The 27,610-nt window shown below is 44.7% G+C and overlaps 1 protein-coding gene across 1 annotated transcript in view; it reads right to left on the reverse strand.

The window, feature by feature from the left end:
* SCYL1 (SCY1 like pseudokinase 1) overlaps positions 1-27,610 on the reverse strand; it is a 74,838-nt gene that overhangs the window by 31,264 nt on the left and 15,964 nt on the right. Inside the window, exons 2-12 of the mRNA XM_056527075.1 lie at positions 22,581-22,721; positions 19,308-19,430; positions 19,008-19,225; positions 18,829-18,919; positions 13,648-13,803; positions 12,940-13,098; positions 2,482-2,589; positions 2,010-2,123; positions 1,361-1,516; positions 1,077-1,265; positions 914-989 (exon numbers count right to left, since the gene is read on the reverse strand). Coding sequence (XP_056383050.1) covers positions 914-989; positions 1,077-1,265; positions 1,361-1,516; positions 2,010-2,123; positions 2,482-2,589; positions 12,940-13,098; positions 13,648-13,803; positions 18,829-18,919; positions 19,008-19,225; positions 19,308-19,430; positions 22,581-22,721 — 1,531 coding nt within the window. The remainder of the gene's footprint in view (positions 1-913; positions 990-1,076; positions 1,266-1,360; positions 1,517-2,009; positions 2,124-2,481; positions 2,590-12,939; positions 13,099-13,647; positions 13,804-18,828; positions 18,920-19,007; positions 19,226-19,307; positions 19,431-22,580; positions 22,722-27,610) is intronic.

Raw genomic sequence — 27,610 nt, forward strand, 5'->3', positions numbered from 1 at the left:
CGAACATATTTTCCTCTTACAAACTGATAAAAATCTATAATTGGTAATGCTATGTTCATAAACACCCAAACTATGAACCTGTTTGACTATTAATTCCTGCATGGTGAATGTTGATGAAAATAAATGAATAAATTAATTGGGCCACTGTTGCAAAAAGAAGGAAAGGAAAAAACTAGCCAGACACAAACCAAGCAGTAGTGGTCTGGCACAGTCAGGGTGCAAAGCATCATTTATTTTGGCCCTCCCTAGCCTATTACTACCAGCCTGCAACCATCCCAGTCCTGGACCATCATTTTTGATGGTTCAGGACTGCTGGTACCCCGGATCTTCCCAGTACCCCTGGTGCCGGTGGAACTGGGGGTAATAATGTGGGGTTAGCACTAGCTGTTTCACGGCACTGATAACAATACAGATGACATGTACTAAACTTTCATTGGCTTTACGGCACCAATGTCAGTAATGATGCAAGGAAGTTGGCGGAAGTGGCCACACCTGGAGCATGCCTTGTGTGGACATGGAGAGGTCACACTGCGCATGTTCCCGTTACAGCCTGTACTTTCAGAGCTTAACAGCACTGATGTGAGAAACAAGGTCCCATGCAGTCAAGCCAACGGTAAGAAAAGCTGGGTGTCATCAGAAGAAGTCGCAGCCAGCGAGGAACACGTGACCGGCTTTTCAATCAAGATAAGGAAGATATTTACACGAGACTGGCAGAGATTGAGGTATGTGGGTATAACTTGTTTATCATTTCTACATAACCTCTGAAAATCTTTATATGACTGGAGAACCCCTTTAAGGTGTAAAATTAGCTGGTCACTAAGGGGTTAATGACTACATCATACTTATTCCCAGTTACATATAAATGACAAGCTCAAGTGGTAGAAGCAGCACATGACATACATCTCTCTCTTACCTAGCTCAGCTAACTGTGTCGGGTCCTCTGAAATAGCCTCAAGTTTATCCAAAAAACTGCGGATCGTTTTGAAAGCCTGGAATATATATATATGAAAAACAGACCTCTGGAGTGCACTTTGTCTTGATAATAATTAAAGCAGAATTCCTTGTAATCACCTTACCTGATCCCGGACACTCTTCTCAGGATCCATTGTGGCCCCACAAAGTACAGGAAGAATTTTCCCAGCACAATCGTTCATAGAGTAAAAATTGTGTGTAGCAGCAAAACCAAGGACACCAGCAGCACGTGATGGGGAAAAGGGATCTTTTGTAGCTCTACTAAAAGCGGATATCAAGACCCTCTGTCGTGTCTGTATAGAGGACGCACAGGTTACAAGCGGCCCAAATACTTGCACTTACAAAAAGTAAATCATAAGATCAAGTTCTATTCTTGGTCTTTACTCACAGCAGGGTTCAGATAAGAGGCAATCTTTCCCAAACACACAGTTGTATTGCAGCGGATTGGTCCCTGGTCATCCCGCGCCTGCAGCCGTGCAAAATGCTTCATCAGCTCCACATTTAGGTTATTTTCATTTAACTTGGGAGCCAGGAGCAACATGGACTATGTGGAAGAACAGAGAATATCATCTGAACAGTAGTATGCTACCTGGTGTGGTGCAAAGATAAAGTTTGACAATACATATAACATGGCAGATAGGAAGATTTATTGGAAGCAAATGATAAATAGCAAAGAATATACATTTTCTTGAACCTGCAGGTACACATCCCAAAACAGCCAGGGATGGACTATCACAAAAGCCAGTATATTGAATAACAAATTTGAAGCACTTTCTCATGTTTTGTTAATGGAATGCTGCATAAAGCATGAAATGCTTCTACAGGAACCTTTATGTATAAATTCTGTTGTGTTTTATTTATGATATAGGGTTACATATTTCACCAACAATAATGATAAAATAAAGAAATATGGGGACAGTTCACTTATTTTCTAATATAGAATAGTTCACCATAGGTATTTTTTGGGTCCAACAAAATAAAAAAAACATCATAAAGTACAATTAAAAAGCAAACAGTACAATCTATACTGCCATTACCTTCACAGTCTGTTCTCGTATAGCTGGGTTTGTATCCATAAAACCATGGACAACATGGGGGAAGATTTGTGAGTTGACAGTCGGCTCATTTAGATACTGGATAAAGTTCTCCATCTGTCTCGGGTAAAATATCAAATTCAAGTTAACTTGGGAAAAAAATGGATATTTAGGATATAGATATAGATATAGATATAGATATATATATATATATATAGAAACATGAAGCTTCTATCCTAGTGTTGTTATGCAGGCCAACAAAGTCCAAGGTAACTTATGATTTTTACTTTAGAGATACATTATTTTATAGCACACACTACAACTGTTGCAGAACCATTGTATAAAGAGGAAGGGAGAGTTTAATGGAAACAGTGCGGATTGGCAGCTTCTATAATATATGGTAGCCATCTTTCTTTAAGTAAGGCAAAAGAGCAAAATAAATCTATTCCTATATAAACAACAGCAGGTACCGCACCTGCTGTAGAAGTCGTATCCTCATGGCTCTGTCAGTGGAAGAGAACATTTTAACAATGATGGGGATGATCTTCTGCTGATATTCATCGGCATTCAGAAATTTACCAATCTACAACAGAATAAACAGAATTTATTTTCCTGTATAATTTAATAGAAGGGAAAATAAGATTTTTGTTTACTTACCGTAAAATCTCTTTCTTTCTCGAAGGATCCATTGGGGGACACAGACCGTGGGTGTATGCTGCTGTCTCTAGGAGGTGTGACACTATGGTAATAAAAAAAGTCAGCTCCTCTCACCTTCAGGCTCTGAGCTAATCAGTTTAAGTTCCAGAGCAATAGGAGGAGACCAACAGGTCAAAGAAAAACCCAAAACTGTCCGAGAACTAGAAGATAAAACGTAACTGAACACACCCTCGGACAGAGAGCCAAAAAGGAAAATCCCAAAAAGGGCGGGAGCTGTGTCCCCCAATGGATACTTCGAGAAAGAGATTTTACGGTAAGTAAACAAAAATCTCCTTTTCTCTATCGGCTCCATTGGGGGACACAGACCGTGGGACGTACCAAAGCCGTCCCTTGGGTGGGCAGATAAGCAGTCAGGCAGACGGCCGATCCACTGCCGCCTGCAACACTTTACGACCCAGACTAGCATCAGCCGATGCGAAAGTATGAACTCGGTAAAACCTCGAGAAAGTGTGCAAATACGACCAGGTAGCCGCCTTGCAAATTTGCGAGGCCGAGGCTCTATTCTGGAGAGCCCAGGATGCCCCAACAGAACGGGTAGAATGAGCCACAATCCTGAAAGGAGGAATCTTCCCCCTACAGCGATAGGCTTCCGAAATGGCGGACCAAATCCACCGAGAAATGGTGGCCTTGGAAGCAGGTTGTCCCTTGCGACGACCTTCCATAAGGACGAAAAAGGAATCACACTGACGAAACGAAGAAGTGATGGAGAGATAAGCCCGTACAGCCCAAACTACATCCAGCTTGTGTAGTAAGCGCTCCTAAGGATGAGAAGGAGCAGGACAAAGAGACGGGAGGACAATGTCCTCATTGAGATGAAAGGCCGAGACCACCTTAGGCAAAAAAAAAGGATCTGGCCGGAAAACAACCTTATCCTGGTGGGTCACCAGAAATGGAGAACGGCAGGAAAGAGCTGCCAGTTCAGACACCCTCCGGATGGAGGTGATAGCAACAAGAAACGCCACTTTCCAAGAAAGGAGGCGGAGAGACACCTCTCTAAGGGGCTCAAAGGGTGCACCCTGGAGGGCACTCAGAACCAAATTCAAGTCCCAAGGGGGAGAGGGTGACAGATAAGGAGGAACAGCGTGCGCCACTCCTTGAAGGAAGGTCCGGACATGAGAAATAGAAGCCAGGGGCCGCTGGAAAAGAACAGCAAGGGCCAAAACCTGACCTTTAAGTGAACTGAGAGACAACCCCAGTTCCAATCCCGACTGCAAAAAGGAGAGAAGACGGGGGACCGAGAAGGTTACCGGGGAGAAGTCCTGAGCTTCACACCAACGAAAATAAGACCGCCAAGTACGGTGGTAGATTCTTGCGGAGGAGGGCTTACGAGCCTTGAGCATGGTGTGAATGACTTGGGAAGAGAACCCGCGGGCCCTCAAAACCGCGGTCTCAACCGCAACGCCGTCAATTGCAGCGACTGTAAATTGGGGTGGCAAAGAGGACCCTGAGAGAGTAGGTCCAGGCGGAGCAGAAGGCGCAGTGGAGCGTCGTCCAGGAGCCTGACTACGTCGGCGTACCACGACCTTCGGGGCCAATCTGGAGCTACCAGAATGGCGGGAACGTCCTCTGTCTTGAGCTTCCTGAGCACCCTGGGAAGGAGCGGAAGAGGAGGGGACAGATAGGGTAGGGCAAACCCCGCCTAAGGAATCATTAGGGCGTCCACGACCAGGGCCTGAGGGTCCTGGGACTTGGACACAAAAGGAAGGATCTTCCGATTGTGCCGGGACACGAAGAGGTCCACGTCCAGAATGCTCCAGAGGTCGCAGAGCTGCGCGAAGACCTCCGGGTGTAGAGACCACTCGCCGGGGTCGGGTGAGGACCGACTGAGGAAGTTCGCTTCCCAGTTGAGCACTCCCGGAATGTGAATCGCCGAAATGGCCGGAACCTTGCTCACCGCCCAGGTGAGAATCTTGGTCACCTCGGCCATGGCTGCTGAGCTGCGAGTGCCACCCTGTCAATTTATGTACGCCACGGCCGTGGCGTTGTCCGACTGAACGCGGACAGGACGGGACTGAAGACGGGACTCCCAATGAAGAAGACAAAGAAGAATCGGCCGTAATTCCAATATGTTTATCGGAAGAAGGGTCTCCTGGGGAGACCAGAGTCCCTGAACCGTCCAATCCCTGAACACACACCCCCAGCCCGACAGGCTGGCATCCGTTGTAACAACCTGCCAGTGAAGGGAAAGAAACGACTGCCCTTGGAGAAGAAGGGGGGAGCGGAGCCGCCAGAGCAGAGACTGACGGACCATGCAAGGAAAAACAATCTGACGATCGAGGGACAGAGGAGACCTGTTCCATTGAGAGAGAATCGCCGGTTGAAGGGGGCAGTAATGAAACTGGGCAAAGGGTATGGCCTCCATAGTTGCCACCCTCCGACCCAGGACTTCCATACAAGTGCGGATGGAGACTGATACCTGGGTCCGAAGGGAGCGGACCCCCGACCGGAGCGCCAGACGTTTGTCCGGCAGAAGACAAATTCGGGCAGAGGCAGTGTCGAATCGAAGTCCCAGGAAGGTTAGAGACTGGGTAGGGCGGAGGACTGACTTGTCCCGGTCGATCATCCACCTGAAGCGAATCAGAGTGTGGAGAGTGAAGTCCAGATTTTCAAGAGTCTGGGCTCTGGTTGGAGCCCTGATGAGAAGGTCGTCCAGATAGGATATCACCGAGATTCCCCTCGACCGTAATAGGCCCATCACTGGCGCAAGGATCTTTGTAAAGACCCGAGGAGCCGTGGCTAGACCGAAGGGGAGGGCTACGAAATGAAAATGCCCCTCCGGACCCGCAAAGCGGAGGTACCGATGATGGCCCGGAAATATTGGCACATGGAGGTAGGCATCCTTGATATCCACCGATGAAAGGAACTCCCCTTGTTCCAGGGACGCCACCACAGAACGGAGAGATTCCATTTGGAAGTGGCGGATGAGAAGGTGACGGTTGAGACGCTTGAGGTCTAGGATTGGTCACACAGAACCGTCCTTCTTGGGAACCACAAAAAGATTTGAATAGAAACCCTGAAACCGTTCCCCCTGGAGGAACGGGAACAATAACCACCCTGGAGAAGCAGAGACTGGAGAGCCGCTCAAAATTGCTTCGCCAGAGGAGGAGAACGGGGGGCCCGGGATCGAAAAAAAGCGTTCCCTCGGAAGGGAGGCGAATTCGATTAGGTAACCATTGGACATCACGTCCCTGACCCAAGAGTCCTGAATGTGTGAGGGATAGATGTCTTGAAAAAGCAAGAGATGACCTCCCACCCGAGAAGAAACCGCGGGTGGGGGCCTCACTTCATGCAGAAGTGGGTTTGCGGTTGCCCGATTTGGGTGCAAAACGGCCGGACCGGTTGGAGTCCGACTTCCAAGACGGGGGTGCTCGGAACGAGGGAGCCTTCCTGTCCCGCGAGGGCGCCTGCCCGGACCCTTTGCTGGAGCCAGAGGTCCGAAAGGACCGAAAGGAAAAGGACTTCCTTTGGGAAGTAGGGCGAGCCTTATTTTGAGGTAACAAGGAACTCTTACCTCCCGTTGCCTCAGAGATAATCTCATCAAGGCGTTTGCCAAAAAGACGGCCACCGGTAAAGGGAAGCTCAGTGAGAGACCTTTTGGAAGTGGCATACGCATTCCAAGCTTTAAGCCACATAGTGCGGCGGAGAGCCGCTAGGTGATGCACAGCAAAGGCAGAACAACAGACTGACTGCATGGAAGCTGCGGACAGAAAGTCCCCAGCTTTAGAGCATTGGAGAGCCAGAGCAGATAGATCCTCTGGGGGGGATCCCGCTAAGATATCCTGATGGAGCTTTTGGTACCACTCCGACAGGGCCTTGGACACCCATGTCGAGGCAAAGATGGGAAGAAGAGAAGAGCCAGCTGCTTCAGAAGCAAACTTCGCTAAAGATTCTACCTTCTTGTCCATGGGATCCTTGAAGGCAGCGGCATCTGCCAGAGGCAGTGTAGTCGCCTTAGAGATCCGGGAGATTGGTGGAACCACTGAGGGAGGGGAAACCACCTTAGCGACAAAGTCCTTGTCAAATGGATAATGTTCTTGAATTGTCTTGATTGGGAACTGGGAACCTCTTGTCTGGATGCTTCCATGCGGATTCCAGAATGTCGTCAAAGTCAGCGTGAGAGCTGAACCTTTAAGGTACTGGCTTAGCACGATGAAAGGATACTCCTGGATTGACATCCGAAGATCCTGGGTCCCCCAAGTGAAAGGTGTCTCTTATGGCTGTCACCAATGAGTTCACCGTTGCAATTGAGTCCGAGCGGTCCTCTGAGTCAGATGCCGGCTCAGAAGCCTCGTCCACCAGTTCACCAGGGGAATGTGAATGAGTAGAGGCAGTCCTGGAGGGGGGCGACCCTGACCAGGTACGCGGCTCTGGCGTGGCAGAGCGGCGACTCCGAGAACGTCCTCTGGAGTAGCGACGTTTGTGCCCAGATGATAGGGGGGGGGGGGGCGGGACCCACGAGGGGAACGTTCACGTCAGACGAGGCACCCCTAGTACGCTTGTGAGAGCGTGATGTATGAGGAGACGAGGAGCGGGCCCTCTCAGAGGTCCTGCGCAGGGAAGACCCCTTCAAGGCGGACACCACTTCCCGGGAGGCCTCAGCCATCGAACGGGAGACTTGGGTCAAGTCAGCCATATACTGGGTCAGGGAAGAAACCCAGGCTGGAGGAGCGACTGAACCCACCGGGACTGAAGGGGCATCAGGGGGTACCAGGTGGTCTGGGGGAGCAGTGGAGCAGGCAGGGCAGGGCAAGTGGGCTCAGCAGAGCCAGACATCTTGGTATTACAGTGCTTACAGATATAATAAGTCACTGAAGTTCCAGGTTTCTGTTTAGAGGGAGGAACAACTCCGGACATAATGTGGAAAAAGGAGACAGGAACTTTCTCACCCTAGTCTGTGTCCCCTGTCAGCTGCAGTGAGGAGAACTCGCTCCGTGCAGCTAGAGAGACTGAACAGGTCAGCCAATAGGAAGGGAGGGGCGTGCCTGAAGCAAGGCACACAGTAACAGACCCCTTCTCACTGAAAATCGCGCCCACGGCGCTGATTGAAGGCTGATTCGCGCCTCTGAGAGCTCCCAGCCCTGTGGGCGGAGCTACAGACCGTCCAAGAACTGTCATGGCGCCCGCTCCTTGTCCCGAGCACACATGTCTAGCCGCATATGTGCTCGGGGGAATAGAGCGGGCGGCCTAAACGCCGGCAGAGACTGCCGGCGAAAGTGAAAGTAAGCCGGCGCTGAAGCGCCCGGCTCGTAGCAGCGCCGCAACTGACAGCCGCGTATAAGGCGCTGCCGGCAAAACGAAAGCAAGCCGGCTCTAAGAGCGCCCGGCCCGAAACACCGCTGTGGCTGACAGCCGCATATAAGGCGCTGGACGTAGTTGCACCAAACACACACACACAACATAAAGTGAAGTTCCCCATAATACATGCCCCCTCAGGTGCCACTGCTCCCCCAGAATAAAGTGCAGCCCCTGTATAAGCCAGACCCATAACCTGAAGGTGTGCCAAAAACAGGGGGTCTCCAGAGGTTGCGAGTCCGTACCTATGGAGAAAAAGGGGGGAACTTACCTCAGTCAGAAGAACTTACCTAATGGAGTCTTCAGTGAAGTCTTCAGTCAGCTTTTTGTCCCTGCATCACGTCTAGCTGCTATGCGCGAGCGAGGCGAGCAGAGAAATAGGGGGACCCGGACCCATGAGGTACCAACCCAGATGCTGACCGTTGGCGAGGGGGGGTGAACAGCGCATATATGCAATGTCTGTGCCCCCTTACTCGCAATGGGGAAATAGGGAACCGGAGTCCCTGAGTCCCCACCTGAAAACAGAAAAGAAAAAGGAATAAAAAACTAACACGTCCCTATACTAGGAAAATAAAAAATCAGAAGACCTGGTCTGGAGAATCCAGACCATGTCCACCTCCTTCAGACACTAAGCTTAAACTGATTAGCTCAGAGCCTGAAGGCGGGTATATCCTGCTGGGAGGAGCTGACTTTTTTTATTACCATAGTGTCACACCTCCTAGAGACAGCAGCATACACCCATGGTCTGTGTCCCCAATGGAGCCGATAGAGAAAATAATTTTCTATTCAATAAAGTAACATCACCATAGTTTATGCTAAAACCCTACTGTGTTGACCCAGAGGAAGGCAAAAATCCCCCATGTGGCTAATGCCAATTGCCCCATGACAAAGGAAAAATTCCTTCCCAACCCGAATATGGCGATCTGAATAAACCCCTGGATAAACGTTCTATCCACACAAGTCTAGTATTCATTACCTGTAATAATATATTTTTCCATGTATGGGCCGGTATTAGGGCTAATTTTTTGCGCCGTGATCTGAAGTTTTTATCGGTATCATTTTTGTATTGATCTGACTTTTTGATCGCTTTTTATAAAAATTTTTATGATATAAAATGTGACCAAAAATATGTTATTTTGAACTTTGGAATTTTTTTGCGCGTACGCCATTGACCGAGCGGTTTAATTAACACTATATTTTTATAGTTCAGAAATTTCCGCACGCGGCGATACCACATATGTTTATTTACACAGTTTTTTTTAAATGGGAAAAGGGGGGGGTTCTTACTTCTATTAGGGATGGGGCTAAATGATCTGTATTAACTTTTTTTTCACACAATCGTCGATCGGACACGACGGAGGCAGGTAAGGCACCCTCTGCTTGCGTTCTAGCTGATCGGGACATCGCGATTTCACCACTGATGTCCCGATCAGCTAGGACGCAGCAGGAGGGTGCCTTATGCCTCCTGCGCATCTGAATGGCAACTGATTGCTGCAAGCCTGAAATCCAGGCTTGAGCAATCAACTGCCGATAACACCGATCAATGCAAAGGTATGGCATAGATCAGTGTGTGCAGTGTTATAGCACCCTATGGGAGCTATAACACTGCAAGAAAAAAATGGGGGGAAAAAGTTAATAAAGATCATTTAACCGCTTCCCTAATAAAAGTTTGAATCATCCCCCTTTTCCCATAAAAAAAAAAACTGTGTAAATAAAAAACATATGTGTATCGCCGCGAGTGTAAATGTCCGAACTATAAAAATATATAGTTAATTAAACTGCACGGTCAATGGTGTACATGCAAAAAAAAATCCAAGAAAAGTCCAAAATAGCATATTTTTGGTCGCTTTTTATAACATAAAAAACGGAATCACAGCACAAAAAAATTAGCCCTCATACCGCCCCGTACATGGAACAATAAAAAAGTTATAGGGGTCAGAAGAGGACAATTTTAAACATATAAATTTTCCTTATTTATGATTTTTTCCCGAAGTAATAAAAAAATCTAACCTATATAAGCAAGGTATTATTTTAATCGTATGGACCTACAGAATTAAGATAAGGTGTCATTTTTTTATGAAAAATATACTGCGTAGAAACAGAAACCCCCAAAATCTACAAAATGCCATTTTTTCTTCCATTTTGTTGCACAATGATTTTTTTTTTCCGGTTTGCTGTAGATTTTTGGGTCAATTTACTGATGTCATTACAAAGTAGAATTGGTGGTGCAAAAAATAAGCCATCATATGGATTTTTAGGTGCAAAATTGAAAGGGTTATGGTTTTTAAAAGGTAAGGAGGAAAAAGCAAAAGTGCAAAAACAGAAAAACACTATGTCCTTAAAGGGTTAAAGAGTACCTACCACCCTCTCAACTTTTTAAAATTACCCTCCTGTTATGTTTTCCTCCTCATTACCCTTGCCGTTTTACTTTTTAATTTTAGCCCAGTATTTCATGTATAAACAGCTTCCAAACCCTGCTCAATACCTGTGAGCTTTCCTGGGCTGAAGGGGGTGTTATTCAGCAGGCGTGACGTCAGCTGAAGCCTGCCGAGTAACACTTCCGCCCTTCCCTGTTCTATGCTGCGCTTGGGTTTTGGACATAAAACAGGCAGAATCAGGACAGGCAGGCTGACATCCCCTTCCTCCCTGTTATGCTGTTATGCAGAGCACAAGGCATAAAGAGAGGAGGGAGATCGGAGCAGTCATGCGGCACAGGCAGCGGGTGGCATTTAATCACGGACAGGGCGGCGACAAGAGATGCGGTCGGCCACAGCGCAGCGGACTGCATGTAATCACGGGGGGGGGGGGTTCTGGGGGGGCCGAGATGCAGTCCAGAAGAGCGCAGCAGGCTCACCTGTAATCACGGGGGGTGGGCTTTAGTTTGTCATCACAGGCAGCTATAGCAGACACTGAATTCCATGTAGGAGGCACAGCAGCCGCCCGGCCTACCGTGCACAGTGCCCGCTCCTGCCTGTCTGATTGACAGGCAGGGAGCTGCGCTGTGCTTTTCACTGTCCCAGCTGCACTGACAGTTCAGATTCATGCTGTCAGGCCGGCATGAGTCCGAACTCTATAAGCCAGGACATGTAGGGAGACCCCTAGTGGTCAGTTTTTAAAAGTAAAAAAAAAAAACTTAGAAACAACTTTCTAATTACATGTGATTTTAATACATTGATTAACAAAATATAAAAAGATTTTTGGTGACAGGTACCCTTTAAGGACAAAATTGGCTTTTTCCATAGGGGTTAAAATGTCCTCTTCTGACCCCTACAACGTTTTTATTTTTCCATAAATGGGGACATATGAGAGCTAATTTTTTGCGCCGTGATCTGCAGTTTTTTTTCGGTGCTGATGGGACTTTTTGATCGCTTTTTATTGATTATTTAGTATATGAAGTGACCAAAAATATGCAATTCTGGATTTATTGGTATTTATTTACATTTATGCTGTGCGGTTAAGTTAACCTTATATTGAAATAGTTTGGACATTTACGCACATGGCGATACCACAAATGTTTATGTTTTAATTTTGTTTACATTATTTTTTGGGGAAAAGGGGGAATGACTCAAACTTATTAGGAGAGGGGTTAAATCATTTATTACTGTTTTTAGTTTCTTTTTTTAACAAATTATTTCCACATAGGGGACTATTACATTCAATCTGTAGATTGTATACACTGATCAATGTTATGCCATAGCATAGCATTGATCAGTGTTATTGGCGCACCATTGCTTCTGCCTGGCATGCATCGGAGCGACGATCGGTCGGCATGGAGCACGGCAAGTGACCTCTGGCTGTCATCTCAGCCGATCGGGACATCGCAAATACACCACGGTGATCCCGATCAGCATCCATGAGCTAACAGGCAGTTAAAATCAAGACTTTAAGACGTTGCAATCAATTTTTGATAGTGGCATCTAAAGGGTTAATGCTGCGCATCAGCCAGATCGGTGATGTTTGGCAGTAGCCAACCGCTATGACGCACGCTTAGCTGGTGAGCGCGCTTCATAGTTTGGGCACAGGGCGTAAATTTACGCCCTACGTCCACTAGGGGTTAATCCGCATGGAAGGTGCGTCGTGCCTACCGCACGTCCTTGATACCGGTTTAGGTGCAAACGTCCAGTATTGGCATTGGGACATCCCTAATTATTTATTTATTTTAGTAAAGACTATGGGGGAAATTTATCAAAACCTGTCCAGAGGATAAGTTGCTGAGTCGCCCATAGCAACCAATCAGATCTCTTCTTTCTTTTATCAGAGGCCTTTTCAAAAATGAAAGAAGCGATCTGATTGGTTGCTATGGACAACTCAGCAACGTTTCCTCTGGACAGGTTTTGATAAATCTCCCTTAATGACCCAACAAGCAAAAAAAAATTTTATAATAATAAGAGATCCATCAGGGAAGGCTGTTAGGGCTGGCCCAGGTGACTTGTGACAGCATGAAAGCTATGAGAGGTTGCCTTCAATGATACAAAAAGACTCCATGACTGTCTAAAATCTATAATTTATGGTTTAAAGTTAATGTATTTTGCTGAATAGAGAAAAATACTAAAACATGTTCTCTTTTGTTTTCTGATTTTTTTATTTTTCATCTACAGAGCCACGAGGGCTAATAAATATAAAACACGAGAAAAAAAAAAAAAAAAAGGAAAATGGAAAAAATGAAAATTTACTGTGTTGTTCCTTGCTAGGAACTTATTGTTCTTGATCATATTTGTTCCTCCTGCTAAATTCTTTTAATAAAAACAATTGAACCTCAAGGCCCAAACAGAGGTTAATAAAGAAGTCAAGAATTTACAGTATAATATTCCAAGTGTTCCTTTTACTTCTAGTCATCTCTGCCACATCACAAGTTGGCAAGCTGGTTATACTACAAATGTACACATACTAATCCTATCTGTCCTGATGATCATGTGGTACTCACTTTAAATAAGGGTGTGAGGATAACAGCGCCCGCACTGCCAAACTCAAAAGCCGTGAGCAGCTGGGGAAGGATTTTGTGTCGACAGAAGTCTTCAGGAAAAGAATCCAAGTGTTCACTGAGCTGCTCAAAAAATGCCTGACGTTCAGCTGGGTCTTTAATCTGCAAAGAAAATACAATACAATGGGGGGAATATTCAAAGACTTGTGTTATTAGGTCTCTTTATTTTGCGCCTCAAAGAGTGTTAATTGCGCCTAATTTTCAGAAGTGTCTTTTGAAAATTTGGGGCAAATAGCAAATCATTTAATACCAGAAAGTGGTGCTTAACCTTTGAAAATAGGGTCTTAATACTACAAGAATCGTAACCACACTCCTTTTTAAAAAATTGGCTAACAGGGAGCTAAATATCTGAATATGTGACACTAATATTGTGGGCCACATTTTAAGCAAATGTGGTGCAGCTAAAGCAAAACAAAGTGGTGCTAAATTCTTTGAATATCTCCCCCCAATGTCTATTATAAAGGAAAAAGTGTAATACAATGGAACAGCAAAGGACTTAAAAAGGAATAGTATAAAGTAGTAAAATAATATTAGCTTTCATGTTTTAATGACTGAAAATAATGAACAAGGTGTGACTAGTTGCTATAGGCAACACGGACACCTTTTCTTACAATAGTTTTGTACATAGGGTCCATCTGTAGTGGAACTGACCTGTATCTCTTCAAGGAACAGATTGGTTTCCACAAAGCTGTTGCTGAGGAATCCCCCAGGAGCCCGTGAGTTCTGCAGGAATCGTGCAGGGTTGGGACGGATTTTAGGATTTGCTCCAACAAGCTCGCAGTAGTGAGGTACCAGTGACTTAGGGATCTGAAGTACACAAAGCATTGCAGAGAAATGGTACTAGTCAAGACAGTGGTAAACAGCTATTGAAAAATCCAAAACACAAAGAAGTAATATAATGGTCCATATATATCAATCAGCCTGAAATCCCAATTGTATAGCTTTTCCCACAGCAACCAATCACAACTCAACTTTCACTTTACCAGTGCTTGTTAGGACATGAAAGTTGAGCTGTGATTGGTTGCTGTGGGAAAAACTAAACAATTAGGGTTTCAGGCTGATTGATAAATCTCCTCCAATATGGTAATAGCACTTGCGTATTAGATCTCTGGCCTATATGAAGACTACTTCACTTGCCTAAGATAACTCTCGGTCTATCAAGTTAGTTTGCATAGATTGATTATTTCCATATGGCAATATAAAAACACAGCAAGAATACAGCAGGTTGTATATATGTATGTTTAAAGAGAAACTGACCGCTTATTCATCTGCACTAAACCCAATATACTTGGTTATAATGAGGGTGAATAGCTGTAAAAAGTAGTATTTCCAGAGTTCTGCCCGTTTACATGTCTATAGCTATTGCGCTCCTGAGTGAAATGGAGACTGGCAGCTGGTTCGCTGAGCTCTCCTGCCTCCTCCATATTTACTGCACTGCCCCTCTCATGAATATGCTAATGAATTTACTATCCTGCCGGTGAGGGTGAGCGATCCACTCTCTGAGCAAAGTGGAGGCGCCTCTGCCTGGCTACACCCCGAAGGCAACGGCACCTGCGCTGTGCTCCAAGAGAAAACCCCCACAAGCATGATAGTAAATTAAAGGAAAACTGTCACATATTTTCTCCCGCACTATCTACCGGTATTGGTGGATAGTGCGGGAGACGCTGATTAAAACGAGCCCTACCTTGGTCTGATCCGCGCCGCCTTTCGCCCGCACCTGTAGTTTTAATCTCTGTGTATATCCGGCTGTAAATGGCAAAGGCGGGGCTTCTGCGGGCTAACTGACGTCAGCGCCGCTCATGAATATTCATCCCTCCCTCTGGTAAGGAGCGGCGAAGAGAGGGAGAACAGGGAGGATGAATATTCATGAGCGGCGCTGACGTCAGTATCAGTTAGCCCGCAGAAGCACTGCCTTTGCCATTTACAGCCGGATATACGAAGAGATTAAAACTACAAGTGCGGACGAACGGCGGCGCGGATCAGACCAAGGTAGGGCTCGTTTTAATCAGCGTCTCCCCCACTATCCACCAATACCGGTAGATAGTGCGGGAGAAAATATGTGACAGTTTTCCTTTAACTTACATATTTATGAGAGGGGTGGGCCAGAGAGGGAATAGTGAGGAGGCAGGGGAGCTGAACGAGCCGGATCCCGCCTCCATTGCGCATAGGAGCGCAATACCTACGGACATGTAACCAGGCAGAACTCTGGAAATACTTTAACGTAAAAACGTGAGTAACCCCTCTTTTTACAGCAATTCAACCCCACTATATCCAAGTATATATTGAGTTTAGTGCAGGTGAACTAGCTTTCAGTTTCTCTTTAAAATACGTTATCCCAAGATTTAAACTTATCATCTATACACAGTATAGGGGATAACTAGGTAACTGATCCGACCACAAGACTAGAGATTCTTGTCCCTCAAACAAATGAAACAGCTGTGCACAACGCTTAGACACTGCTCCATTTGCTCACTATAGGGCTTAAGAAGATAAAGCTTTCTTTGAAAGTCACAGAGGTGAATGGAGTGGTGGCTGAACATATCACATGCACTCGGGGAACAAGGTACCTCCCCTTCTCCTGAATGGTGGGGGTCAGGTAGGTTGAGCCCCCCACTGATCAGATATACATTGCTTAAAAAATAAAGGGAACACCAAGATAACACATCCTAGATCTGAATGAATGAACTAATCGTATTATATACTTTTGTCTTTACATAGCTAAATGTGCTGACAACAAAATCACATAAAAATGGAAATCAAATGTATCAACCCATGGAGGTCTGGATATGGAGTCACACAAAAAATCTAAGTGGAAAACCACACTACAGGCTGATCCAACTTTGAGGTAATGATCTTAACTCCTTGGGGACGGAGCCCATTATAACCCTAAGGACGGGAGCATTTTTTGCAATTCTGACCACTGTCACTTTATGTTAAAAGTAAATGGGGCTCAAAGGTCAAAGATATCTGGTTTAAAAATAATAAGTATTAATATAGAATGATAGATTAAATAGGGAATGTACAGGGCCCTTGTACTCCACTAATTAAATTAAATACACAATAATAAAATATAATAATACCAATAACAACTATAAAAATAATCTGCGATTTGAGGCTGTAATAACAATATAGCAATCTAATAATCCTGTGGAACAGCACAGTGCAAAATGTTCATTAAATTGTTCCTATTCTCAGTGCTCTTCGATATAAAGCAGATAAAATAACATTTCAAAATCTGAATTTTTGGTGGGGCTTGTCTCCACCAAAACCCTACAGCAGTGTTTCCCAAACAGGGTGCCTCCAGCTGTTGCAAGACACCCAACCTGCCAGGACAGTCTATGGCTGTCCGGCAACACTGGGAGTTGTGGTTTTGCAACAGCTGGAGGCGCCGTTTAGGAAACACTGCCGTATGAGACGTTTTTCATTTTTATTGGGGGGGGGGGGGGGGGCGACGTGTAAGGGGGTGTATGTGTAGTGTTTTACTTTTTATTATTTGTTAGTGTAGTGTTTTTAGGGTACATTCACACAGGCAGTGGGTCACAGTAAGTTTCCTTGAAGGAAACCCACTGTAAACCCGCCCGTGTGAATGTACCCCGTACAATCACATGCGGGGGGGGGGGGTTGCCTCAAACCTTCAGCTGTGGCAAAATGACAACTCCCAGAATGCACTGACAGACCGTACATGCTGGGAGGTGTCGTTTTACAACAGCTGTAGGCACACTGGTGGGGAACCACTGAGTTAGAAAACAGACTCTAGCTCAGTGATTCCAACCCATGTGCCTCCAGCTGTTGCAAGACTACAACTCCCAGCATGTACGGTCTGTCAGTGGACTCTGGGAGTTGTAGTTTTGAAACAGCTGGAGGCACACGGGTTGGAATCACTGAGTTAGGAAACAGACTCTAGCTCAGTGTTTCCCAACCAGTGTGCCTACAGCTGTTGCAAAACTACAATTCCCAGCATGGCCAGACAGTCAGGGATGCTGGGCGTGTAGTTCTGCAATATCTGGCCCTTCAGATGTTACAGAACTACAACTCCCAGCATGCCTGGACAGTCTGGGCATGCTAGGAGTTGTAGTTATGCAACAACTGGGGAAGAACAGTTTGGAGACCGCTAAGTAGTGGCCTCCAAACTGTAGCCCTCCAGATGTTTCAAAACTACAACTCCAAGCATGCCTAGACTGTTCAGGCATGCTGGGAGTTGTAGTTCTGCAACATCTGAAGGGCCAGATACTGCAGAACTACATAACCAGCATCCCTGACTGTCTGGTCCGGCATTGTAGTTTTACAACATCTGGAGGGCTACAGTTTGGAGACTACCATATAGTGATCTCCAAACTGTGCCACTTCAGATGTTGCAAAACTACAACTCCCAGCATGCCCAGACAGTCAGTGCATGCTGAATGTTGTAGTTTTGCAACATCTGGAGGACCACAGTTTAGAGACCACTACACAGTTGTCTCCAAACTGTGACCCTCCAGATGTTACAAAACTACAACTCCCAGCATGCCCAGACAAGCCTTTGGCCATGCAGGGAGTTGTAGTTTTGCAGCTTTTAGAAGGCCACAGTGAAGATCACTTATTGCGATCTTCACTGCAGCCTTCTCCGCCGCCGCTCCCCCTGCTGCAGCCGCTGCTCCGGGATGCCGCCTCCGCAGGTCCGGGTAAGCCGGACCATGCTCCCTCCTCGCCGCCAGTGTTCCCCCCGCTCTGCACCCCGACTTCGATCGGTGGGCAGAGAGGGGGGGGGGGTTGAATTAACTCTAACCCCCCCGCCCCCCTCCTGCCATTAGTACTCATCCTGACCGACCAATGGCAGGGGATAGGAGGGGGTGGCCCGGATCGCAGCAAATCGCTTGTCTGAATTGACCTGCGATCGCCGACATGGGGGGGGGGGGGGGGGTCAGGACCTCCCTAGGCATTGCCACGGGATACCTGCTGATAGATATCAGCAGTCATCCCGGTCCGATCATTGCCCGGCGAGCTGCGGTGATCGGAAATACGGAGGGCGTATGGATATGCCCTCCGTCCTTAAGTGACGGGACGCGAGGGCGTATGCATACGCCCTTCGTCCACAAAGAGTTAAAAAAAAGTCAACGTGAGGCTCAGTAGTGTGTGTGGCCTCCACGTGCCCGTTTGACCTCCCTACAATGCCTGGGCATGCTCCTGATTAGGCAGCGGATGGTCTCCTGAGTGATGTCCTCCCAGACCTGTACTAAAGCATCTGCAACTCCTGGATAGTCTGTGGTGCAACGTGGCATTGGTGGATGGAGCGAGACATGATGTCCCAGATGTGCTCAATCAGATTCAGGTCTGGGGAACAGGCGGGACAGTCCATAGCATCAATGCCTTCCTCTTGCAGGAACTGCTGACACACTCCAGCCACATGAGGTCTAGCATTGTCTTGCATTAGGAGGAACCCAGGGCCAACCACACCAGCATAAGGTCTCACAAGGGGTCTGAGGATCTTATCTCGGTACCTAATGGCAGTCAGGCTACCTCTGGCAAGCACATGGATGGCTGTGCGCCAAGTGTGATTGACTTGGAGTTACATTGTGTTTGTGTTCCCTTAATTTTTTTATATATGTATATATTTGTGTATATTGCCAATCTTATAGATTGGGGATAAGTTTAAAGGGGTTGTCAGGCAGTTTTTCCACAAAAATGAATCATAAAATGAAACATATATACCAGCTTACCAATGATAAAGAAATCAGCACTCTGCTACCCCCGTATGTCCACCACCACCTTTTGTTTTCTTCTACAAAAAAGCCATGTGACCATACCATAACAGCAAGACACATTAATTCAATCAGTTTTTAATGCACAGCATACCTTTCCAAGTGAACGAAGAGCAGTGGGGCGGGGAAGAGGACCATTAAATACCTCCCAGATTAAGCAGCCAAGACACCACATGTCTGCAGACCTGTTACATGGAGATCAAAATCATTCTATACCGTGTCAATCACAGAGAAAAGATATACATAAAAGGCTTCTCAGTGGGTCTCACATACCACTTCTCGACAGAAGTCTTTGCACGGTCTGACTTCTCAGGTGGATTATACTTCTCCAGTTCAGGGCCTTTTTTGGGGGCATTTTCTTCGCTACCAGCTGGGTACATATAGTCTAGGCCCCCAAGTTTCCACTCCCCTGCCCGGTCCACAAACACAGCTGACATATACACATTGTTGTGAATGAGGTTACAATCATTCGTCAGAAAACTGAGTGCTTTCTAAATCCAAAGAAAGGAATAAATAGAATGTATTTTAACACAAAAATAGATTTCATAAAAACAGTATGAGAAATACACTCACCACTATCTGGTGGAGACCCCAAGAAATTTCCAGCTCACTGATTCCTCCAGTGTCAGTCCTTGACTTTATGTACGTTCCCAAAGTGGTAACTGGTTCAGTCACTATGTATAAGCATTTGTCTGTCTGCAACAAGATGGGAAAGGAATGTGCTGGAATGTTACAATCGCATTCATTCTGATTTGATATTAAGCACCGTACATCTTTGCAACTACATTTTTTATTGTTGCTTAAATAAAAAACAAAGCAACTTGATTAACCTCTTCCCTTTGCAGCAATTTTCATTCACTCACATATCATTTTCTCCTCACCATCTAACATCCATAATATTATAAATTTTTCCATCCATAGGCGTTTGAGCATTTTTTATTAGTAGGATAAGTTGTACTTTTTATTCTTACCCTTCATTTTACCACATAATGTATTGTAAAACCATAATAAAGAAAAAAAAATGTGTGGGGTCACATACCGGAGCATGACTCCACTTTGCCTTTGTTGGTTCACACCTTTCTTCTAGTGGCAAAGAGATGACTATTGGCGCATTGGCTGGTGCCTGACATGCCGTCTGTGGATGAAGTGCTCCAACAGATGAAACATTTGTTTCTGGAGGTGGGGAGGATGGCAGAAAAATCTGCCAAATACTTTTTCAAAAATATATTTTTGACGGATGATGAGATAACTTGACCCCTTTTAAAAGGAATCTATGTGGTATTTAAAGAGAGCGCTGGCAGGTTCCCTTAGTGGTCAACTATAGCCATGCACACCCCATTGGGCTGTATTTATCCTGTGGGACTTTAATCCATTTTTCGTGGGGTGACCTTATTAGCCTTTTATGTTATGGTGAAGCTTAGGCTGGAGTTTTCAGGGGTGGTGGGGTGGGAGGGTAATATTTCTGTGGCACTTTAGAGGATAAGTCTGATCCTCTCCAATTGTGTCATGTACTTAAAGGACAACTGTAGTGGAACACTTTTATACATGCCCGTGCCCGGGCCTCAAAAATAGAATGAATAAACTTATACACACCTTCCTACGAGCCCCCATTGGTCCGGCACAGGCCTCACGGTCCGGCAGTGCTGACGTCATTCCACTTCCTGGGGACGGGGACGCCGCAGAGCCGTCGGTGTATGACCGGCCATAGCGATGTCCCGCCCCGGTCGGTGATAGGCTGAGCCCACTGTCATGTAAGGAGCTCTGGCTGGCTTGTTACGTGACAGTGGGCTCAGCCTATCACCGGCCTGGGCGGGACATCGCTACGGCCGGTGATACGCCGACGGCTCTGCGGCACCCCCGTCCCCAGGAAGTGGAATGACATCAGCACAGCTGGACCATGAGGCCTGTTCCAGACCAACAGGGGCACGTAGGAAAGTATGTATAATTTTATCTTGTTTATTTTTGAGGCCTGGGCATATAAAAAAAGTGTTCCACTACAGTTGTCCTTTAATGTTTTAAGATCACATTGCCTCTCTGTCATATGTCAGTACAGGGATGAAAATCCGTATGTTACGTTGTTTTTTTAATATAAAAATTTTTTATTTTTTTTTTTAATATAAAAGAATGTGTGGGGTCACATTGAAAAACATGCAACTGCACAGTTTTGTGGGGAATCTCTTCTAAGCTCACTGTACAGAAAAAAAAATGACAATGTAAAGTGCTGTAATTGACACACAGAATAAAATTAAACAAAATGCTTAGCATCAGAACTCTGTTCTGACATCTATTCAATCTCCTGGCGGAATCCAATTCCGCATCTCAAACTTGAAGCAGGAAACTCACTGTAAACCCGCCCGTGTGAATGTACCTGCACTGTTCACACAGTGGAACTTCTGTGGCAGATGATTCTGCGGTGAAAATCCCAATTCCGGCAACTGCATAAAGAATAGGCTTATCTATTCTTTTTGCGCATTTCACTTGCATTTACGAGCGGTCCTAGTGCCCGCAGGATTATTCCAATGTACGGAATGTCCGCTTGTGTTTTCCGTGCGGACATTCTGCACATTTTACGCCAGTAGAACATAGCCTTACACATCCTAATTGTGTACCTGACAGAAATAGCAGGTGACTTTCATCATGCAACACACAGAAACCCACAGCCCCCCTCTTCCCCTCCATTTACCATTCTTTTTCCCCCTAATGTTTAATTACAAAAGTTACTGATATTGCTGTCACCAACGTATACGTGCACTGCTGAACATGCTGTCCACTATATATTACAGTACGTGGTTTTCTTTACTGTTATGCCGCATCTAGTTCCTATGCGTAATCTTTTTGTATATACTGTAATATCTGAACAAGGCTTCATTTTGTTTTATTGAGGCGTTACTGTTGTTAGAAACAACTTTTTTCCATTTAATACTTCCTTAAAAACTAAGCATTTTCCTAATATAAGTCATTAAAAAAATTGAATTGCTAAAGATGTCAAAAAAGGGTTTAACAAATGGCCACTAGGGGTCTCTGTCTTTTTACTTTTGCAAACAAACCCTGCAAATACAGCCTTTTAGTCAATCAAAAAAAAAAGGACCAAAATATCTGAGGTGAGGATGAGGGAGGTGTGGTTATCTCCATGCTGTGCCTTAGAGCACAGACACGATCCAGACAGCTTACAGTCTTTAAGAAGAGATGCATTTACATGCACAGTGAGAAGCAATACAGGGTGCTAAACTATAATTTATATGCAAACTTATTTCTTGTATATTTGCACCATATAGGTTCCACATGGCTGCTTTAGGATTATAAAAAGCATGCACAAAGCAGAGGTCACTAAGATGTGAAGATGTAAAAATCTCTCTTTTTTGGTACAAAATGTAGGTTTTTCTTCTGTCCTTGCACCATATAGTTCCACGTGGCTGCATTAGGAACATGCATTTAGGTAGAACGTTTAGCAAATGTAAAAATGTTTGTGCAGACCTCATGATGGCGGAGGAAGAGGGGGAAGGAGAGGAGCTCATCATACTCCATGGGAAACACCCCCAGCCTCTCAGAGAAATTCAGAAAGACTCATTAAAATAATACATAGACCCCAGCCTAATATGTAAGGTATTTTACATATTAACACATGCATATTATTATGCATACAGGTCTTAGGGCACATTACTACACTGATTTAAGCATTTATTTATTTTTTTCTTACTAATGACAGTAACACTTTAAACATAACCACAATGTATCATAATTTGATCCAAGTTTTGTACACTGATTTGCACAATTTTTATTTAATAAGCCAACAGTTATTACAGTTACTATGATCAAAACAGAAATTCTACTCAGAACAACCATTACCTCTAAGCCATCAACATATGCTAAGATATTTGGGTGTCTTAAAGTCTTGATTCTTTTGAGGGCTGATTTAGCAGCTTGTGTCTGTTCTTCTGTTCCAGGATGGATTTCATAAGTAAAGACAGATACCGGGTCACCACCAGTCTTATGGAAGAAGATATAAAATAGGAATATAAATGTCAACCTTCTGTTCAAATGAGATAACATATCATACATAATAAAGATCGATAAAGAATTAAAGATGTACATATAAATAAAAAACATTTCATGTCAAACCCAGACACAATACACTGGCACCCAAATGGCTGCAGGCCTCTATGAAGAAACATTTGACACACATCATTTAGAGTAAACAGTTCTAGGCATATCATTCACTGTGTAGTAAACATATTTCCACGATGGAGAAACACTAACCGTTTAGGAGCATAGCCCTTTTTGACCTTAAGGACACATTAAACTTTTTAATTTTTTTATTTTCATTTTTTCTCCCTGCCTTCTAAGAGACCTAACTCTTATTTTTTAATTAGGGGAGGGGCTTATTCCTTTTATTAAAACTTTTAACAATTTTGAGTCCCCACAGGGAAGAACATTCCTGCAGATGGCCAGGAGCAGGCAAGGGAAGCTCCGATGGCCATCTTGATTAATCAGACACAAGAAATCAGCGGTCCGCCACTATCGGTGAATCCTGGGTGCTGATAGCAGCAGGAGCTCACATGCTATGAAGCGAGCACTGTTCCTGTACTCTCTTCATAGCCACGTGCAAAGTTACTCGCTGTAACATCATACATTTACAGGGGTGTCCTTATGGGGTTAAGGGTGTATTCACAGTGCATACTTAATGCACAGGATTTGAAGTTGTGTTTAATCATTTAGTATACATTGAAATCTGCAAAATAAAATCTGTAGCTTTGAATCCCTTGCATCATATATATGCAGTATACTGTATGTGGATATCCAGGCATTAGAATTTTCTTCTATGGCGCTGGCCATGCACCATTGGTTTAATGGGCAATTTTCATTGTTTTAGCAAATTGACCTACACCGATCAGCTTGTTTTTCCCTATTCTGTGAATAGGGTACAACTTTGGGAATACACTTTAAGGGAAGGGTCACACATAACGGATCTGCAACGTATTTTACGCTGCAGATCTGCCGGTGACCAGACACATAGTGTGCCTCCAGCTCTTGCCAATCTGCCGCTCGGAGCAGCCACACAGGGGCCTGCGAGTTGCTGAGTGCACTCTCAGTCTACTCCAACATTGTGGAGCAGGCATGATGTCTGAGTACACTGCACATGTGCACGGCAACTCACAGCCCTTTGTGTGGCTGCTCGGAGCGGCGGAATTGTGTGGCAACAGCTCGAGGCACACTATGGGTCGGGTCACTAGCAGTATTTTACACTGCAAATCCGTTACGTGCGACCCTAACCATAAAGGGGGTTTTCCACAGATAAAATGTATCCCCTTCCCTGTCTGATTGTTGGGGACCCCACAGCCTATTCTGTAGATAGGAGGGAATAACTGCTTACTTACTAAACATTGGGTACAATACATTAATTAACAGATCATTTTAACCCCTTAAGGACACATCAGATTTTTGTGCGTTTTCATTATTTTCCTCCACTCTTTTTAATAGCCACCTACAGATCAATTCTTTTTCCACCTACAGATCAATTCAAGGGCTTATTTTTTTCCCCAACCAAATGCACTTTGTAATAACATTACCATGAAATGTACAAAAACATTTTTTGTGCGGAAATTATTAAGACAAATGTAATTTTGCAAATTTTGAGAGGGGTTGTTTACATAGTGCACTTTATGGTAAAAAATGATACATTATCTCTGATCTGTGGGTCAATACAATGAAAATGATACCCAATATATATAGGTTAACTATTTTTTTTACACGGATGTATGAGGCTTAATTTTTTGCACCGTGATGTTTAATTTTTGCCAGTACCATTTTTTTTATATAGGACTTTTTGATATATTTTTATTCATTTTTTTCTGATATATGATGTGATAAAAAGTTTGGTATTTTTGTCTACGTTCATGCCATTTACTGTGCGGGATAGTAAACCTTATATTTTAATAGTTTGGACAATTATGCATGCAGCATTACCAAATATGTTCATTATTACATTTTTATTTATTTTTTTATGAGAAAATAAGGGAGATCTTATTTTAGGGGAGGGGGGGGGTGTATATCATTTTAAACATCATTTTAGACATTTTTATTTTTTATTTTACACTTTTTAAGTCCACATAGGAAACTTGCATTCACTGTATACAGGGGTGTGGAAATAAAAAAAAAAAAAAAAATAAAAACTACTTGTCCAAGGGACTAAAATGGAACACAATCTACTTGTCCCTCATGAAGATCCACTTGCCCTGGTAGACAAAATAATTTCAACCAAAATAGTACATAAATAAGGTCTTTATTAGTTTCTGCACTTTAGTTTTTTCCTCCTCGTCCTATAATAGCCATAACTCTTTTTTTTTTTTTTTTCCCATCTACAGACCCATATTACGCTTGTTTTACTAAGATTTTTTTTTTTACTTTTTAATATTTGAAAAAAAAATTCTGAACTCTATAACATTTTTATTTTTCTGTATATTGGGCTGTATATGGGCAAATTTTTTGGGCCATATCGGTACCATTTTGGTATTGATCAGACTTTTTGAACACTTTAATAAATTTTTTTCTGGGATATGATGTTATAAACATAAGAAAAAGCTATTCTGTGATTTGTTATTTTTTTACGTTTACCTCATTAACCGTACCGGATATATAATGTTATATTTTAATTGTTCAGACAATTATGCAAGTGCCAATACTAAATATGTTTATTTTTATTATGTTTAGATATTTTTATATAGAAAATGGGAAAAGGGGGTGATAAGAACTTTTAACATGGAAGGGGTTAATGGGTGTTTTTTTAAACTTTTATTAAACTTTTTTTTTTTTTTAAATACACTATTAGGAGGAATCATTAGATCCCTCATACAGATCAATGCAGTTCTATTGAACTGTGTTCATTTGGTTGAGCCTGCTCACGGCAGCACCACGGGGGCAGCCATGAATCGAGAGGTAAGTCCTCCGGCTACCACCATAGTGAGTCGTCGTCGGTGGGGACATCCACCCCACTAGACCACCAGGGATGGTTATATGATCCCTTCAGATGCCACTGTTAACTTTGACAGCTGCGATCTAAAGGGTTATTAACCGACCGTGGCGATCGCCGCATGCCGGGCTATTAACGGCGGCCCCCAGCTACTGAAATCAGCTGGGGGCCGCCGGGTATAGGGTGGGCTCGAGTCGGGAGCCTGCTCCGTACACCCAGAGTGCCGGTGTGAGGTGCAGACTTGCACCCCATGCAAGTCTGCGTCCACTCCTCCCCTCACTCTGCACCTCACACCGACGTTATAAAAATAAAGGGGGAAGTCGGTCCGGCCCTGCTTTCCCGTTACAGGGCAAAATGCAGGAAAAATTCACCTGCCCGGCACCCGGAACTACATGTCCAGGGCATCGGGCGATAGAATTTCCACATCCCTGTGTATTATGCTTATGGCATACCATTACACAGTGAGAGCGGCGATCCACTGGTAGAGCTTGACTAAGTCAGGCTGCAACATTGAGTCGGCGATCAATGGCAGGAGGCAGGTAAAGGAACCCATTTTAGCTGATCGTACCCCCGCAATCACATTGCCTAGTTCCACTAGGTTGCGAGGAACCTTAAAGGAGAACTGTAGTGCACTATAACTTAGAAGTTATAGATTGCAGGAGTCCGACAGCTATCTCCTGTATGGGGCTGCGGCAGTATGCTGGAACCCCCTTCCAGCATACTGCCGCAGCCCCATACAGGAGATAGCTGTCGGACTCCTGCAATCTATAACTTCTAAGTTATAGTGCACTACAGTTCTCCTTTAAGGTTCCTCGCAACCTAGTGGAACTAGGCAATGTGATTGCGGGGGTAAGATCAGCTAAAATGGGTTCCTTTACCTGCCTCCTGCCATTGATCGCCGACTCAATGTTGCAGCCTGACTTAGTCAGGCTCTACCAGTGGATCGCCGCTCTCACTGTGTAATGGTATGCCATAAGCATAATAAGGGGATAAGTTATATTGAACTACAGTTCTACTTTATGCACCAGTTCATAAATGTACCACCTTAGTGAATGTTAAAGTCCAGGACATCAAGGGCATTTATTTACGCCCTGCATCTTTAACAGGTTAAAGGGGTGTTCCAGGAATTTTTTTCTTTGACTATGCTACAGGGGCTGTAAAGTTAAGTTAATTAATAATATAGTGTCTGTACCTGTGTGTGATGGTTTTCTCACAATTCTTATGCGATTTTCACCCCAATATTTATTATTTAACAGCATACAAAATGACTGTTGTCTCAGATTTTTCCCAGGTTGCAATGTGGCCGAGACCTGACCTCACTAGTCAGCTAATGACAGGGAGCCTGTCTGCTTTAATGGGTGGAAGGATCACTTGGTGGAAGAGAGATCAATCTGCAACTAATGCAACAGCTGTAGGCACCCTGATTGAAAACCACAGGTCTTTGAATGGATGCAGCTCATTTGTGTTTCAATGGCTGATGTGTGGGAGGGAGGGAAATGGAATTGTGGGATTTGTAGTCAGAAAAAGAAAAGTCAAACAGGAAATCAGAGTTCAAAAAAAGCTAGCCACAGTGTTATGGTAATCTCACAACATAGCCATTTAGCCCCAAGACAAGCGCAGATCCTTCCTAAGCATGTCCATTACTGTCTGCCAGGTACTTACTAAAATCACTGTACGGTGGATAACCCCTTTAAAGGGGTTGTGCGCTGCCCTGCCTTTTGGAACTCCGCTTGCAGCGTACGGAAGTTCATTACTCCGAACGCTGTGTGCGGGCTTCCGTGTTCGCGGCCGCCCCCTCGGGACGTCACGCCCGCCCCCTCAACGAAAGTCTATGGGAAGGGGGCGCGACCGCTGTCACGCCCCCTTCCCATAGACTTTGGTTGAGGGACCAGGAGTGACGTCATGAGAG

The sequence above is a fragment of the Hyla sarda genome, chromosome 6 (genome assembly GCF_029499605.1).
Source record: "Hyla sarda isolate aHylSar1 chromosome 6, aHylSar1.hap1, whole genome shotgun sequence".
Classification (NCBI taxonomy): Eukaryota; Metazoa; Chordata; class Amphibia; order Anura; family Hylidae; genus Hyla; species Hyla sarda.